General features: G+C 52.3%; 1 protein-coding gene across 3 annotated transcripts in view; it reads right to left on the reverse strand.

Moving 5' to 3' along the window:
* The window catches only part of LOC118216765 (SRC kinase signaling inhibitor 1-like), a 144,765-nt gene that overhangs the window by 68,090 nt on the left and 60,057 nt on the right, over positions 1-16,618 (reverse strand). For 2 of the 3 annotated variants that reach the window (XM_035398224.1, XM_035398225.1), the window contains 2 exons: positions 2,222-2,251; positions 1,060-1,394 (listed from right to left, as the gene is read on the reverse strand). In XM_035398224.1, coding sequence (XP_035254115.1) covers positions 1,060-1,394; positions 2,222-2,251 — 365 coding nt within the window. The remainder of the gene's footprint in view (positions 1-1,059; positions 1,395-2,221; positions 2,252-16,618) is intronic. The other variant, XM_035398226.1, reaches the window with a different exon arrangement.

Raw genomic sequence — 16,618 nt, forward strand, 5'->3', positions numbered from 1 at the left:
CTCCCACCCTCCCTTCCTCCGTCTCTCTCTCTCTCTCCCCCTTTTCCCTGTTCTATCCCTCCCTCTTCTAAGGCTGACCTTTGCAACGCGATATCGTTGCTCTCCTTATAAGGGACGAGTTGCCGTGGCAACCAAAGACTCCACCTGTCTCTCTCTTTCTCTCTCTCTCTCTCTACCCCCCACCCTCCCTTCCTCTGTCTTTTCTCTTCTTCCTCTTGCTCACTCTGTCTGTCTGTGTTGTTCTTTGCTTTTGTGTGATGATGGTGGCTTTTCTTCAGAGTAACAGAATGGGAGAGTGACAAGAGAGTGACAGAGAGAGAGAGAGGAGTTGAAGTGGCAAATGGTAGAAACATGAGGGAGGAGGCTTGGGTAAGGACACAGTCACAGTGGGGGAATGTGAAAGAAAGACTTCAGAGAGAGAGAGAGAGAGAGAGAGAGAGAGAGAGATGCGGAGACACATACTGCCGATCTCGGACTAGTCCAGCCTTTCCAAATGACAAACTCTAAACTCAAACGTCCACAGAAGAGCCCTAAACAGACATCTGTCCTTCCAACTTAATTGCGAATTATGCCCGTCACCCCCGATATCCGCCGGCCCAGGACCACCGCGGGGCGCAGGTATTAATAACAGAGGTGCGGCGCTTCCGCCGAACTCACCAGCGCCCCCGCCAACATCGGAGAAAAACCGACGAGAGCTCAGACGGGTCTCTACAACCGAGCGAGCCGCTCAGTAAACGAGGGTTACCTAACAAAACGGGCCTCATGTGGTCCCGCTCACCCCCCAGGTCGGGTGCGGGCTGTCCCACCGAACACCACGGCTGCTTAACCCTCTGAGGCACGCACTCCCCCCCCCCCCTCCACCACCCCACCCTCCTCCACTAACCACTTTCCTCAGGTGTCTTGCTCAGGGGACACTTCGACACTCCCCAGGGCGGGGGATCGAACCGGCAACCCCCCGACTGCCAGACAACCGCTCTTAACCTCCTGAGCTATGCCGCCCCCGGTAATCTCCCCCGTACCCTTAGCGAAGCGGACGGAGGTGCGCGGCGGGACGTTTACCTGTTCGCGTTCGCGGTCGCGGTCTCGGTCGCGGGCGCGCTCGGGCGCCCCCCTCATGCTGCCGTGGGACGGGGAGGGGGACGGCGGGTGCTGCGGGGGGTACTTGTTCTTGAGGTGGTCCAGGAAGGCGTCGCGCTTGCGCTCCATGTCGGCCTTCTGCAGGCCGGTCAGCGCCTCCAGGCTCTGCGCGGCGATGACGGTGTGCCGGTGCTCGGACGTGTGCACCAGCCCCACGTTGGAGAAGCGCCGCGTGCCGTTCCCCAGCGTGCGGTACTCCCGCGGGTACTCCAGGTCGTCCGTGGAGATCATGTGACCTCCCCCGCCACGCTCGGGATCTGGTCAGGGGTTCGGGGGAGGGAGGGGGGGGGGGGGGGAGGGAGGGGGGGGGCGAGGCGCAAGGGATTGATGTACACAAAGCACGCGCCGAGACACGTCCACCAGGAGGAGAGAGAGAGAGAGGGAGAGAAAGAGAGACAGAAAGAAAGGGGAGAGGGTGAGACAGAGAGAGAGGAGAGCGGGGTGCAATGTTAACATCACAGTCATCAATGTGCGAAAGCTTCTTTGTTGTAATACAGATCAGAGTTTTTTTAAGAGAAAAAAAACAGAGAAGAGAGAAACTTGTCAAAGAATAATGCGCCAAATAAAACACTAAAAACCTGGAGAGAGCAGGACTTGGATATTTGATTTGTAAAGCATTCCGAAGGACAGACAGACAAATTGCTGAAATGAAAGCTTTGAAGGGGAAGGGGGTTGCAGCAGCTACAAGAAAACTCCCCACACACACACTTTTTTTTTTTTACCCACAATACTCAGCGGCAGCCATTTGGTGTCTATCCCTGCTGTCAACAACCCTTCACGTCTGATTACGGATGACACACATGACAGTGGGGAGACATGCACTTTCGCCACGCTCCCTAATCGCAGCTCGCGACACAGACATGCACTTTCGCCACGCTCCCTAATCGCAGCTCGCGACACAGACATGCACTTTCGCCACGCTCCCTAATCGCAGCTCGCGACACAGACATGCACTTTCGCCACGCTCCCTAATCACAGCGAGCAGCACGTGAGGGACGACACACAGAAGGGGGGGGGGGTGGTGCGGGGACACTGACGGTGGAGATCGAAAGTGAGAGCGGGGAGGCGCGAGGGCAGCCGTTACCTTGCTTGGGAAAACAGGCCCCGGCGTTGGCTAGAAGAGAAAGACGACCTACGGTTAGTCTCCACGCACACTGAGCTTGTTTACCATACAGACGGGAGAAATCTGTGTGGCGGGCTCACTCACGATGCCGATTACGAGCGCGCGGCTGCTTAGCGTCGCGGGAATTACGACGCTCCCTTGAGATTCCGAAGGGGGAAGACGTTTGTAGCTTTGCAGCAGCGGAACAGGGGTTTGCGGGTTTCAGTCCGCATGCGTGGCATGACACACCCATGCTTTCCGAGTGCGGTGGGCTGAGTTCAGAGGAGCCCCTACAGCCAACGACGCCAATCAAACACCTGCCAAGCACTCGCGACTACGATCACAAGGACGGTGCAGAATCTTCACACCAAACGCATTCTGTCCGGACTCGGGAGGTCAATCACACAGCTCTCTGAGTGGCTGATGCTATACTCCACCCCGCTCACGTCAGGCACCGCTCACCCTAGGGCGACACCTAGTGTGCAAGTGTGGATGTCATTTGACCAACCTAGCCCCACCCTATCATCTGATTGGCTGCAGCATGTTAGCCCTCTCATTCGATTGGCTGCAGGACTCCAGAGAGAGTCAATAAGACCCAATGAGTGCGACCCACGGCAATTTGGTGACTGCCTCCCATTGTAGTAACGCCCAAGTCGGCTCTATCAAGCAGCAAATGGAGTCGGTGTCAATTAGGGACGGAGATTCCCAGAACAGGTAAGTAATCCCCCCACGCTGTCACTAATTTTACAGCATTAAGGGGAAAACTTAATTCTAAAATAACTAGGTTTTGAATATTGCACAGCGCAACTTTACATGTATTCAAGTGTCGTATAGAGTACCAGAAGGGCCTCTCAGAGGCCTAACAGGGTGACCTTCCCCATAATTACCTTCCTTCTGTGAGTGGCTTCAACGATGGCGGAGCACTGAAACCCACCGGCTCAGAGCATCAGCGATCTGGACCTCTGCTTCATTACACAAAGGGCCCCCCAGAGTCCCCCATTAGGGCCAGATTAAACTCTGAACTTTGACCCCGTCCATTATTACAGTCCACACAACCTGAGCAATTTTCGGTGGCCTGCCAAAAAAAAAAAACCCAGCGTACACCGTGTGCCCAGACACATAATGTAATTTGGCACCGGCAGCGGCAAAGGTTTGGGGAGAGGAGTGGAAGACGTCTTCACAAAAGACAAAGCCCTGTGCCAAATTCAGTCGCTTGCAGGTACAGAAAAAAAAATGCACAGGTAAGATAACGATTAAAGAAACGGTTCTTTGTTATTTGGCCGAAAGGAAAGCGTAGATCGCACACAAGCGAATAACACCCAACGGTAACGCTCGCAGTCCGTGCCACAAGACATCCCCCACACGACGGAACGTGTGGAGAGTGAGTCATCCGTCACGCCGCACACGCTCCGTTCGTCACGCGTGTGGAAGACGCTCCGTTTGTCACGCATGTGGAAGACGCTCCGTTTGTCGCGCGTGTGGAAGACGCTCCGTTTGTCACGCGTGCGGAAGGCGCTCCGTTTGTCACGCGTGCGGAAGGCGCTCCGTTTGTCACGCGTGCGGAAGGCGCTCCGTTTGTCACGCGTGCGGAAGGCGCTCCGTTTGTCACGCGTGCGGAAGACGCTCCGTTTGTCACGCGTGCGGAAGACGCTCCGTTTGTCACGCGTGCGGAAGACGCTCCGTTTGTCACGCGTGCGGAAGACGCTCCGTTTGTCACGCGTGTGGAAGACGCTCCGTTTGTCACGCGTGTGGAAAGCTTCCGTGTCACAGCTGACACTCGCAGATTCGCGGGAAGCGGTGACACGGCGGGGGCGGAAGTCGCCGGAACGCGGAGGGGGATTTAACAGGTGGCAGCGGGAGCCACAGGGAGAGAGCAATCACAAGCCGGTTTGACCTGACAGCCAATCACAGCGCCAAGCCGAGCACTCAGGAGCCACACAGAGGACAAACCGGCTCGCACAAACAGCAACACCACAGAGCTCACAACACAGTAAGGTTGTCACGATTCCCGGTTCTCAACCAGAATTTTTTTATTTTTAAAAATTATTTGTACAGGTCGAGTTTGTAGTCCCTACGGGTCCGGTTTGTAGTCCCTAAAGGTCCAGTTTGTAGTCCCTACAGGTCTGGTTTGTAGTCCTTACAGGTCTGGTTTGTACTCCCTGACTGGACAATACAATGTGGCGCCACTGACAATATAAAGTCCAGTATGAGTCATTTACTGGAAAGAACTTCCTGCTAGTTTGTAATTCATTCTCATGTCAACCCCTTTCCAGGTCCGACCGATCCATTCCGATAGCTACTCGCCCCCAGGTCTGCAAAAGATTCCAGTAGCCGTAGCCATAGCAACCGAAAACCACAATCCCCACCACCACCCCTCTGTCATTGGCTCCAACAGCTCCCCACCCTGTTTGCGATTAAGCTCAAATATTCTGAATCTCACAACTCTACATCGGAAGGTTGCACTTCTGGTGACAAACCAGATACACCACATCAACAGTCTTAAACTTACTTACTTACTTCCTGTATGTAATTGGGAAAAAAACTTCCACTTTTAATAATTCTTTAACTTCTTTCTGTGATTCAGTCAATGCATTGCACCAACTCTACCATTGAGAGGTCACAAACAAAATCAGGCAAATTTATAGGCACACAACCCACAGTATAATGTACAAAATAAAAGCTACTCTGTCTTTGAGGGGCAAATTAACTGCTCAAACTAAAAATCTGCACACAAAAAAGTACGGTCCTAAGCAGGTTCTGAATGAAAAGCTGTACACAAGCATATCTCTCCAGTTTGTGACAGACCCCTAAAGCCCTGTGTTAGGGCCCAAGAACGGCAACATCCTCGTCCAACTTTCCGGGCCCTTACCAGGGATGGCACGGGCATCTCGTCCCCAACTTGTCCTGGATCGGGGGCCCTGAAGCCCATCTCTCAATGACCAGCTCCTCCACATTCTCCTCTGCTGCCCCCGGTGGCTCGGAGGCTCCCGCCCAGCGTCTGCTCTCTGCATCTTAAACAGCACTTTCTTCACCGAGAAAGGAGGAGGCTGTTGCTCGCCCGCTCGCTCACACGGCTCAAATACAGCGGGCAGATGGAGATGGAGAGAGAGAGAGGCTGACAAGTCGAGGCGATCTCCACCCCAACGAGTCTTACGCCGTACTGCAGCGAGTCGCTCTCCCCCCTGCAGACGGGGGGGGGGGGGAGGAGGGGCTAAGCGCCGGTTTTGTCTATGCAAAACGGGGGGGGGGTGCCGTGCTGTGCCGTGAGTGGGCGGAAGGGTTCAGTGCATGGGCCCACTCAAAGGACACGCCCCTTCCCTGAACTTTCTACTCATGGCCTTTCCTTAAGAGTGCGTCAGGAACGACAGGCAAATTCCCAGCATGCAAATTTGCCCCACCCTTCCAAACCACGGTTTGGACCATGGGCGATGCACACCCTTTGAGAAGCGTACTTGCTGCGCTGTTGTAGCAAACATGCTTGATCACAAGAGCAGGCTATTCAACTGATCTTGGCTGAAAATTTGTTGCGCAGCACAGGAGAGCAGTGAACAGAACTATGGAAGTTGCCGGATTGCTCATAATTGTTAGATTGACTCATTTAAACAATCCTAGCCTTTATTTTGTTTTTGGATAGTCGCAAAATACAGATGAACTGACATTGTGTCAAGCTGCCCACGCTACATTCTAATTTTATTCACTGAGACGCACAGCAAAGAGAAAGAAAAAAGAAAGAGAGAGAGAGAGAGAAAAAACCTACTTTGGGCTCTAATGGGGGCCACAGGAGATGAGAGAACAGGGCTAGGTCTGTGATTGGTGAGAACGGGGCCAATTTAGCCAATCACGCGGGCCGCCATGACCTGCGCACCACAGGAGAGCCAATCGGCAGTTACAGGGAACACAGTTCACCCCTGTGGGGTAACACGCCAAAAACGCACGTCCCCCCCCCCCCCCCACACACACCACCCCCACACACAAACGATGCACCCATCGCAACCCTCCCACACCCACACACTGCATCCCCCCCCCCCCCCACCCTAAAGGCCAGCCATCATAAGCCCGCCACCCCCCTGCTGAGTAATTGCTCTTGCGCACCGGGGGCCATCGGGAGCGCTGAGAAAGCGGCGCTCGCTCTAACAGGTCCATTAGAGCCTGCAGCGGGAGCTCGCCCGCAAACTCACTCCACAGCTCGTTCTAAAGCCGCGCGCACAAACACCGCCGCTAATCGGCAGTGACGCGCCGCCGCTAGCCGTCGAAGCTAGCCGGCCGCCGCAGAGAGACGGTGATCGATGGACGTCGATTTCGGATGCGGAGCGCAAACGCAGGACAGCTGGCCAGACACAGGCATCTTGAAATTCAAGCGGGGAGGCTGGTGTGTGAGCGTTTTTTTCTTTTTTTTGTGATTGAAATGCCTGCAGCTTTGTGAAGAATGCCTCCCTACCCTACCCATCCACTTCACAGAAATGTGTACACACACACACACGCACGCACGCGCACACACTCACAGGCACACACACGCGCACATACATGCACATACACATACATACACACACACAGGCACATGCACGCACACACAAGCACGCGCGCACACACACAGAAGCACAGGCGCACACACTCTCTATTGCCCCCCGAACTGCAGTCTAATTCCCCGTCAGAAGGCAGATTCTGTGAAAGAATTTCAACTGGATGCACGGTCGCCTGTAACAAGCGGTTAACTTCAACATGCGCGGGAAAGAGATACACATCATGACAGCTAACAGCGTTCCCTGCTCGTTCGTTTCGCACTGCATTGTGGGATCTGGCTCTGCGCAGCTGCAGGATCAGGATGCTGCCTGAAAGGAAGTAGCATCCTGCGGCTTTTACATATACCGGCTAGTCAATGAGTCACGGAAACCATCAGCAAGTCACACCGTTTCAACGTGCGCCCGCACCCGTTTCCACCGAAACAGCCAGCGCACGCCGCAGAACGTCCCGGCGACGCTGGGGCAACCTTCCAGAAGCGCTGCAAAGTCAGTGGTCTTCCAATCAACAGAGACTCCTGAGAGGAAAGGCCTGTCTGACAGCACTGAACGAGGAATAACCACAAAAAGACACGACAAGGAGAGCAACTGTAAAACAGAAAAGTTACCATAACCTGGAAACAGCCGAAAGGAAGTTCCTGACCCAGCTTCACATTCGGAGAGAATAAATCATGACATATTTTGTCCTGGGGCAATCGTCCCTGTAAAGTATGATCTATTTATCCTCTGACTGCAAGGCCTAATATTGAAGTTTATAAAAGCATTTATAAAAACGGGCTGTGACAAGACTTCGCTATCATAGTTCATATCGTGCAACCGTCTGGCTTTTTTTTTTTTTTTCTCCACCCCTTCATTTTCAAAAATACTTTTTTATTTTTATTGAGTGGTCCCTCCATATTTCATGATTTCATGAAACTGAAGAAAAAAGTAAACAGACATGCTGCCAATTCACCTCCTACATGGAGCTGGGAGAAGCGGTCAGCAAACAAAGTCGGGAATAGAATAAATATAAAACTTATGAAATAACAATATGCCTTATGAAATAATGTCCCTTATGAAATAATAATATGCTGGTCGGGGCCTCTCTGTGTGGAGTTTGCACATTCTCCCCGTGTCCGTGTGGGTTTCCTCCGGGTACTCCGGTTTCCTCCCACAGTCCAAAGACATGCAGGTAGGCTAATTTGGAGACTCTAAATTGCCCATAGGTATGATTGTGTGAGTGAATGGTGTGTGCGCCCTGTGATAGATTGGCGGTCTGTCCAGGGTATATTCCTGCCTCTCGCCCAACGGACACTGGGATAGGCTCCAGCACCCCCCTGCTACCCTGACAAGGAATAAGCGGGTATAGATAATGGAGGGATGGACAGATGAAATAATCATAAAATTTTAATAAATGTGAAATGAACAACTTCTGCATCAATGCAAAATCACCCTGCAAACAGCACTGATCACGAGGGTGAGATCACACTGTGAACAAAAGAGTTTGGGTTTGAAGCAGAAATGTCTGTGTGGGAGTTATTTAACTTTATTTATCATCCTGTGATTTTAGATAACAACATGCAGTGCCTGCAGTATGAACAACACAACAGAGTCAAACCGTTAACAGTACATAACATTACCGCAATCCTGCGACTCTGTCATAAGAACATCCAGTGATTTTGTTTAATATACTGAAATGCCTCCTACTACCTCCCCACCTGTCTCGACCGTCACGCAATTAAGACTCACAGTCGGCTGCATACCACCGAAATAACAACGCGATCGCTTAATGTTCCAGCGTCGTTTCCGCAAATGTTAACGAAGAATCAATCGACTTCGCTAATGTGAACCGTATTAACGAGATCCGGTCGCTCGCCTCTGGCCTCGAAGGAGAATTTCAAACGACCTTCCCCTAAAAGCTGGCGGCGGCGTCGACGGGGCACGGTAAGGAGGAGAAACCGTCGCGACTTCGCGAAGCGAAACGAAACGAAGCGGCCAGCCCTGTCATCGCCCGGGCTACAGAGCACACGCTGTTCCCTTCCGTTGCCTCGGAGACGGACGCGCCGGTGTTCCGCTCCCCGCCCATGGCTAACGCGGGAGCGAGACGCGCGTCGGCACGCCGGATCGGCCAGCTCCGCTCACCGGGGAGAAGACGAAGAACAACGGGAGGGAGGAAGAGGAGGGTCCACCACTGGGCCCACAACTTGTGGGCTTGTCAACCACACACACACAAATACAGACCCACATACAGACAACTACACACACACACAAATACAGACCCACATACAGACAACTACTCACTCACACTCTCTCTCACACACACACATTCTCTCTCTCTCACACACACTCTTTCTCCCTCACACACACACACACACACACACACACACTCTCTCTCTCTCTCTCTCACACACACACACACACACTCTCTCTCTCTCTCTCCCTCTCACACACACACACACACACACTCACACACACACACACACACTCTCTCTCCCTCTCACACACACACACACACACACACACACACTCTCTCTCCCTCTCTCTCACACACACACACACACTCTCTCTCCCTCTCACACACACACACACACACACACACACACAGACGTCCGGCACTGCTCCCAGTCCCAGTGGAGCCCTCCAGTGTAGAGACACCCCGTGCGTGCGCTCGGTCCGGAGGGAGTTACCCAAACCTCACTCTCGCCACGCATCGCCTGCTCCACCGCCACCCCCTGCTAGCGCACGCTGTCTCATTAGCATGGCCAGCAGGAATCCCTCCTCCTCCCGCGGGGCCTCCCCAGCTGTGCTCAGTGGCGCCCCCTGTGGAGATCAGAGGTGCCGCGCTCCTCTCAGCGGGAGGGGAGGGGTCAGCTTTTGAAGACTGCCTTCGGCGCTCTGTCCTCACAGCTCTACTCGAGCCCCCGTTAACACTACAGTTTATGCGCAGTCAGTCATTATTAACATTTATATTCATAAGGCACTCGGCTAATGCTCCTGTTCACGGCAACTTGCAGAACTGCGCGCATAAAGGGTTGGGGCAGCTAGCAAAGCCGAGGCTGAGTCATCAGTGTTACAGCAGCACAGTGGTCCTCAGACCTAATTCCTTGCATTTATAAGGTGCTTTTATAAACGCACTCAGTGTTTCACAGTGATGAGTGGGAACTCACCTCAGCCCACAGCCAATGTGCAGCACCCACCTGGGTGATGCACAGCAGCCATTTTGCAACAGAACGCTCACCACACATCAGATCTATCTGTTCCTGAAGATCTAACCTGTAGGTTTTCACTCCAACCCTAACAAAGCACACCTCATTCAACAGCTAGAGATCTACCGTCCTGTAGGTCTTCACTTCAACCCTTACAAAGCTCACCTCAGTCAACACATAGAGACCTTGTAGAGCAGCTAATTAGTAGAGTCAGGTATGTCGAATTAAGCCTGAAATGAAAACCTACAGGACGGTAGATCTCTAGCTGTTGAGTGAGGTGTGCTTTGTTAGGGTTGAAGTGAAGACCTACAGGACGGTAGGTCTCTAGCTGTTGAGTGAGGTGTGCTTTGTTAGGGTTGGAGTGAAGACCTACAGGACGGTAGATCTCTAGCTGTTGAGTGAGGTGTGCTTTGTTAAACAGGGCTGGAAATCACAGCAATAGTAGGACTAAGGACATAAACCTACAACATAAAGTTAAACGCCGTGGTAATGGCGGCTAGATATTGTGCAGACAGTGAGGGAAACGACAAGCTTAAATGGGCTGAAAGACTCGCTCTGGATATCAAACCTGCATTCTTGACACCTCTCGCACACGGTGTTCAAAATTAAACTGACACACAGCCCTTTGTGAAGAAATAATAAAAATCAAATTAATCAAACGGGAAATGCGGTTGTTAACCAGGCCGGGCTATTTCATATTTCATAGCGCTGTAGCGGAATCTACAACTGAGTGAAGCTCGCTGCTGCTGTTTGAGGTGTGTGTGTGAGTGAGAGTTTGCGCGTGTGTGAGTGAGAGTTTGTGCGTGTGAGTGTGTGTGTGTGTGTGTGTGAGTGTGGTTGTGTGTGTGTGTGTGTCCGTGACAGAGTTTGAGTGTATGTGCGTATTTGTGCGAGTACGTGTGTGTGTGTGTGTGCGCGTGTGTGTGCGTGTGTGTGCATGCACGTGCAGAGAAGAAGAGAGAGATGCAGGAAAGGAGAAATGAAGGTGAGCGGACGGGGTGGGTCAGTCACAGAGCCGTCCAGACGGACAGGGCGAGTCGGTACTCCACTCCGACCCGGCATCGCGGTCACAGACGGCGCTCCCGTCGCTAAGAAACGGCGTTTACTCGCACACGCGTGTGCGCCAGAGGGAGCCGGAGGCGTGCGGGCCGGGCCGCAGTGTGGGGGAATTATTTATCGAGCCGGATACAGGACAGAGAGATGAGGTTCCCCCGGACGCAGACATGTTTATCCGTACTGTCAGGGGAGAGTAACTCAGCGAGAGAGAGAGAGAGAGAGAGAGAGAGAGAGAGAGAGAGAGAGAGAGAGAGAGAGAGAGAGAGAGAGAGAGAGAGAGAGAGAGAGAGAGAGAGAGAGAGAGAGAGAGAGAGAGAGAGAGAGAGAGAGAGAGAGAGAGAGAGAGAGAGAGAGAGAGAGAGAGAGAGAGAGAGGAGTGACTCACTGATCGGGGGCGGAGCACGGGTCGGGAAACCAATCAATCCCCCGCCCCGCCGCGCCCCCCGCCCCCTCCCGCCCCCTGGACTGCACCCCTCCTAATAAAGCATGTCCTTTAAACAGCCTGTAATTACCGCCTGAAACATTACAGCACACGGCCCGGGGAGGGGGGGCAGCGCTCTGATGGGACGCCCCCCCCCCAGTGGGCAGTGATTCAGGAGGGAATGAAACGGCGGGTCGCATGCCACCGCACTTACCGCCGCTTGCCGCCTCGGGACCGATCGATCGCGGCCAGCGGGCCTCTGCTGCCCGGCGACAGCGGAGCTGTGTGGTAATGGCGGGAGGGAGGGAGGGGGGGGCGGGAGGGCGGCGGGAGGGGCGGCGGGAGGGGGGGGGGCGGGTGAGCGGTTAAGCGAGCGAGCTCATTTTGAGCGCCCCGTGGCCATTCCGTGACTCACCCGTCCCGTTACCCACGGCAACCCCGGCCGCCGCTGGCTCGCGCGGACTGGCCTTTACCGGACTGACGGCCGGCGGATCGATCTTTGGCGGGTTCGGCGGGGGGGGGGGGGGGGGGCGCTGCGGGGGACGGGAGTCATTATCGCTTAATTACCGCACGTCTCCCCCACCTCCGCCAGAGAGAGAGAGAGGGAGAGAGCGAGAGAGGGAGAGAGAGAGAGCGAGAGAGGGAGAGAGAGCGCAAGCGAGAGAGAGCGAGGGAGAGTGAGAGCGAGAGAGAGCGAGGAACCGTGTGCGGGAACGCCAGAGCCAGTGTACAGCAGGTACACACACGCACGCACACAGACACACACATACGCACAAACGCACACACACACACCATGCGCACGCAAAACAACACACAAGTAAACACATGCCCGACTTACAAAAACACAGATAGACACCTCAACAATAAATACACAATAAAAAAAAAACACTTTCATAAAACGCTCAAAACCACACAGTTGGGACCACAGCACAAGAGGCACCCAAAAAAAACGCTGAATGCTAAACGCTGAACTTCGCAGAGACAGACGTGCCCCTGGAGAGACGAGAGCGGGGACTGCGCCTGTGTTCTGACAGCGGCCAGGCCGTTCCGCGGTTCGCTCGCTCGATTAAGCCCGGCACGCCCCATGCCGGTAGAGAAAAGAAATTAAACACAGCTTGAAAGAAAAACACAGGCTGGCATTTATTCCGGCCAAAAGGAGGAAAAACAATAATAAAATGCAGCGGCAAGCAGCTGTTAATTCTAATGAAAGCATTACAGTGGGTCAGCTAACGAGTTAATTCAGCAGTGTGGGCGGACGGGTTAGTGGACTCGGCAAAATCAACTATTTAAAGGGTTCTGAATGCAGCTGAAGGGGGGGGGGGCAGGGGGGGGGGGCACATTCAGCTGAGTAAACACAGGTCAGCCGGTGGCAGCCAGCAAAAGAAGGCTGGTTCATCAGCCAAATGGCAGGTTGAAACACCTATGAAGACATTTTTTTTTTTGTTCTATGGCAAGTAGTCACGTGACACGGTGCAATCACAACCCCCCCCCTTGCCAGGGTAGACTGCGTCCGGGGGGGGGGGGGGGGCTAGGGGGGGTGAGGGGGGAGAGAGGGAAGGATGTGTTTCACTGTTGACCAGGGTGGGGGGGAAGGGGTGTACAGATTTCATATTGCGATCATGTATCAGGACCAGGGGGAGGGAGAATTTGTTTAACAAAAAAAAATAACACACACCTTGCCAAAATTGAAGTCCTGTCTTGGGCCCTATCCCTGAATGCTGTCCCGCTCTTCAACCCCCTGCATTCCCCCCACCCCCCCAAAATTTTGTGGAGGCCAGCCCCTCGTCCAGAGACAGGGCACAATGGCACATTTAAATGATCACCACAGAGAGACACACAGGTGTACCGCTGGCGTTACTGCTGGATACCACCGCGTGACAATGTTCTACAGTCAGCTTGAGTTAGTGCATGACACACAATGCGCTACTGACAGCTACCGTTACTGCACAGCTATCGTTTATATGTACTGTGTACAAGGGGACGATTGATGTCTTCACTTCTCCAGTTGCCCTGGAGACAGTGACATAGCAACTCCCGTGTTCCATCAGGACCACAGTTCACACCGACCACTGTGGCCACAGTGACTACCTAACCTCGGTGCACAGTGCACACTCCAGCACGGTGTGTGCAGGTTGTCTATCATAAAAATCAGACACGGGAAAAAGAAGGGGGGGCATGGGGGGGGGGGAGAGGTCTCAAACAAATGAAAAAAATATTTTTTTTGCTGAAAAATTCATCATTGCGAAAAGACTATTAGCTCACAAACTGAACATTTAAGAAGCACTTCATCTCATGATGTGACATGATTGCATATTCATGAAACAGAGCTATTATAAGACCTGGTGAAGGCACAAGTGCAGGGGGATTATGAATCTTATGGCAATTAGCAGAGTAGCTAATAATGTCGTACTGAGGGAGGTAGGGGCTGAAAGGGCGCCTGTGGGTGTGTGTGTATGTATATGTGTGCGTGTGAGTGTTTGTGTGCGTGTGAGTGTTTGTGTGTGTGTGGGTGTTTGTCTGTGTGTGTGCGTGTGAGTGTTTGTGTGTATATGTGTGCGTGTGAGTGTTTGTCTGTGTGTGTGTGTGTGTGTGTGTATGTGTGCGTGTGAGTGTTTGTCTGTGTGTGTGTGGGTGTTTGTCTGTGTGTGTGCGTGTGAGTGTTTGTCTGTGTGTGTGTGTGTGTGTGTGTGTGTGTGTATATGTGTGCGTGTGAGTGTTTGTCTGTGTGTGTGTGTGTTTGTGTGCGTGTGAGTGTTTGTCTGTGTGTGTGTGTTTGTGTGCGTGTTTGTGTGTGTGTGGGTGTTTGTGTGTGTGTGTTTGTGTGCGTGTGCATGTACGTGTGTATGTGTGTATAAAAGCATCCTGTAAGACCTTGTTACCATGCACATAAAACAAGATCTATTAGAGGCTAAACTGGCCGATGGGGCGATGGCTGTATACAGAACTATAACCACACGCAATGCACTGGACCTGCCAGGAGAGACAAAGCGGCACAACTGTCCCTGCGCAAGACGGACGTGGCTTCACAGCACGCCAGGCAGAAAAACTGACCCAATTCAGCGCCCCTTTTTACTTCCAAGAAACACCAAATATAATAGAACCCTCGAAAAACGGGTGGAAAAACCAGGATTTACTATCAGGAGCTCAAAAGACAATGGGAGGCAGCCTGCAACGACTTACAACCGAAAATAAAAAAAACAGTTCCGCCAAGTCCCAGGACACAAATCAGCTGCCGTTCCAATAACATTCACACCGTCCTCTTCTATTAAACTTGAGCTTTGGTGTAATTGTATGCAAATTGCGACTCTCTGGCTGTCTGAAGTTCGCTCCCGAAGAAATTAATCACTAAGCAAAAAAAAAAATAATAATAAATCACAGTCTAAAGTGTCACAATCATCATTATTTCATTAGATAAAGTGAAACCTCTGGCTGCAGCGACGCCATTTCTGCGTGAGCCACACCGGAGGTCCTCCCGCCCGTTACCGTTTCTCACCCTAATTAGCAGACGGCCACCCTCCAGCATCTGAGGGGCCTGTCGTGTGGACGTGGATGTGAAGTGGAGGCTAAATTAACGGTTTACTTCTTACCGGGGAACACTGGAGAGGCGAGAATTAAGCAGCCGCCACACCACACCTATTCAGGTACACAGGTAATCAGGTCAATTACAGAACAGCAGAAACATCCAACACAACAGAACTCACCACAGGAGTCACTGCATAGGGAGAATGAGAGGGAAGCCCACCACTAAGCAACACATACAGACGCATAAGGGGCGGGTTCCATACATCCCATTGGCCGGACTATAGGCAAGCTGTTGTTTCATTGGTCGCCCCTTCAGGCTGGCACCAAGGTTTCAAACTTGCCTCTGGCGTGGCACTCCTGTAGCATCTAGATAGCACGTCACAAAGCAGAATGCACAATCATGGAAAATTAGAATTGTGTTTCTGAACGTTGGTGAACGTTATCAGCAATCACAGCAAGATTACTGTTTACTGAAGTAACTGTTGGATCCGGGTCTGGGGCAGGTGGAGCAATCTGGCCCCACATGGAGGTAACTGCGTCTCTAACTGCCCCTGGAACAGGGTAGGGGCGGAGCCCCGTGTACAGGTATGTGATGATTGATTGATTGATTGATTGATTGATCAATTGAATTTCTTTGATAATCTTTAGAATAGCACAAGAGGGAGTTCAAGCAGGAACATCATGAAGCACCAATCTTAAGAACTACCAAGGAGAACGCAAGAAAGCTAGAATTTCCATTGTGCCTTAAAGGGGGGGGTGCGGGGTCGGCGGGGGGGGGGGGCATGGCAAATTGGCCTGCATCCACATTTCAACAATAACGTCAGTACCCTCCAATCATTTCCCATCTCAAATGGATGGAGTGTAGCACAGTGGGTAAGGAACTGGGCTTGTAACCGAAAGGTCGCAGGTTCGATTCCCGGGTAAGGACACTGCCGTTGTACCCTTGAGCAAGGTACTTAACCTGCATTGCTTCAGTACGTATCCAGCTGTATAAATGGATACAATGTAAAATGCCGTATAAAAAGTTGTGTAAGTCGCTCTGGATAAGAGCATCTGCTAAATGCCTGTAATGTAATGTAATATTCACATCATCGTGATTCAGTGGAACCAGCCACAACATAATCTACAGAATACAACTCAGTAAAAAAAAAAAATGAAGACTTTACAGAAATTCAGCGACTAGCTCAGCCAAACCGCGCAGCCAAACTAGCTCAGCGGGACAGACCCTTTCTTCTGTCTCCAAAAAAAAGCCGAAATTTATGCATCACCTTCTTTTTACCCCCAGAAGTCTGGCTTTAACAGGCGTGTGTAAAAAGGTATTGTAGAAACGCTGATTAATTTGGACCCAGGAAGTCTGGGGCAGGAGCTGCAGCAGACAGGCGTTCTCCACGCCCCCCCCCCCCCCCCCCCCCCCCACCCAATTCCCCCCCCCACCCCACCCCACCGCCGTTTCCACCACTTAGCCGCGGAAAAGGATTACAGAATCTCACAATACCTGAGGCCTGGAGGAGGGAACTACGCTTTCTTTTTTTCATTTTTTTTTCTTTTTCATTTTAATCACATTAAACGCAGCCGGGCAATTTAGCGAGAGCGAAAACCCTGCTCGGCCCGTAATTGCTACGCCGTTCGCCGAAACTTTTTAATTTAAAAAAAAAAAGAAGAGGGGAAAAAAAAGAAA

The sequence above is a fragment of the Anguilla anguilla genome, chromosome 17 (assembly GCF_013347855.1).
Source record: "Anguilla anguilla isolate fAngAng1 chromosome 17, fAngAng1.pri, whole genome shotgun sequence".
Lineage (NCBI taxonomy): Eukaryota > Metazoa > Chordata > Actinopteri > Anguilliformes > Anguillidae > Anguilla > Anguilla anguilla.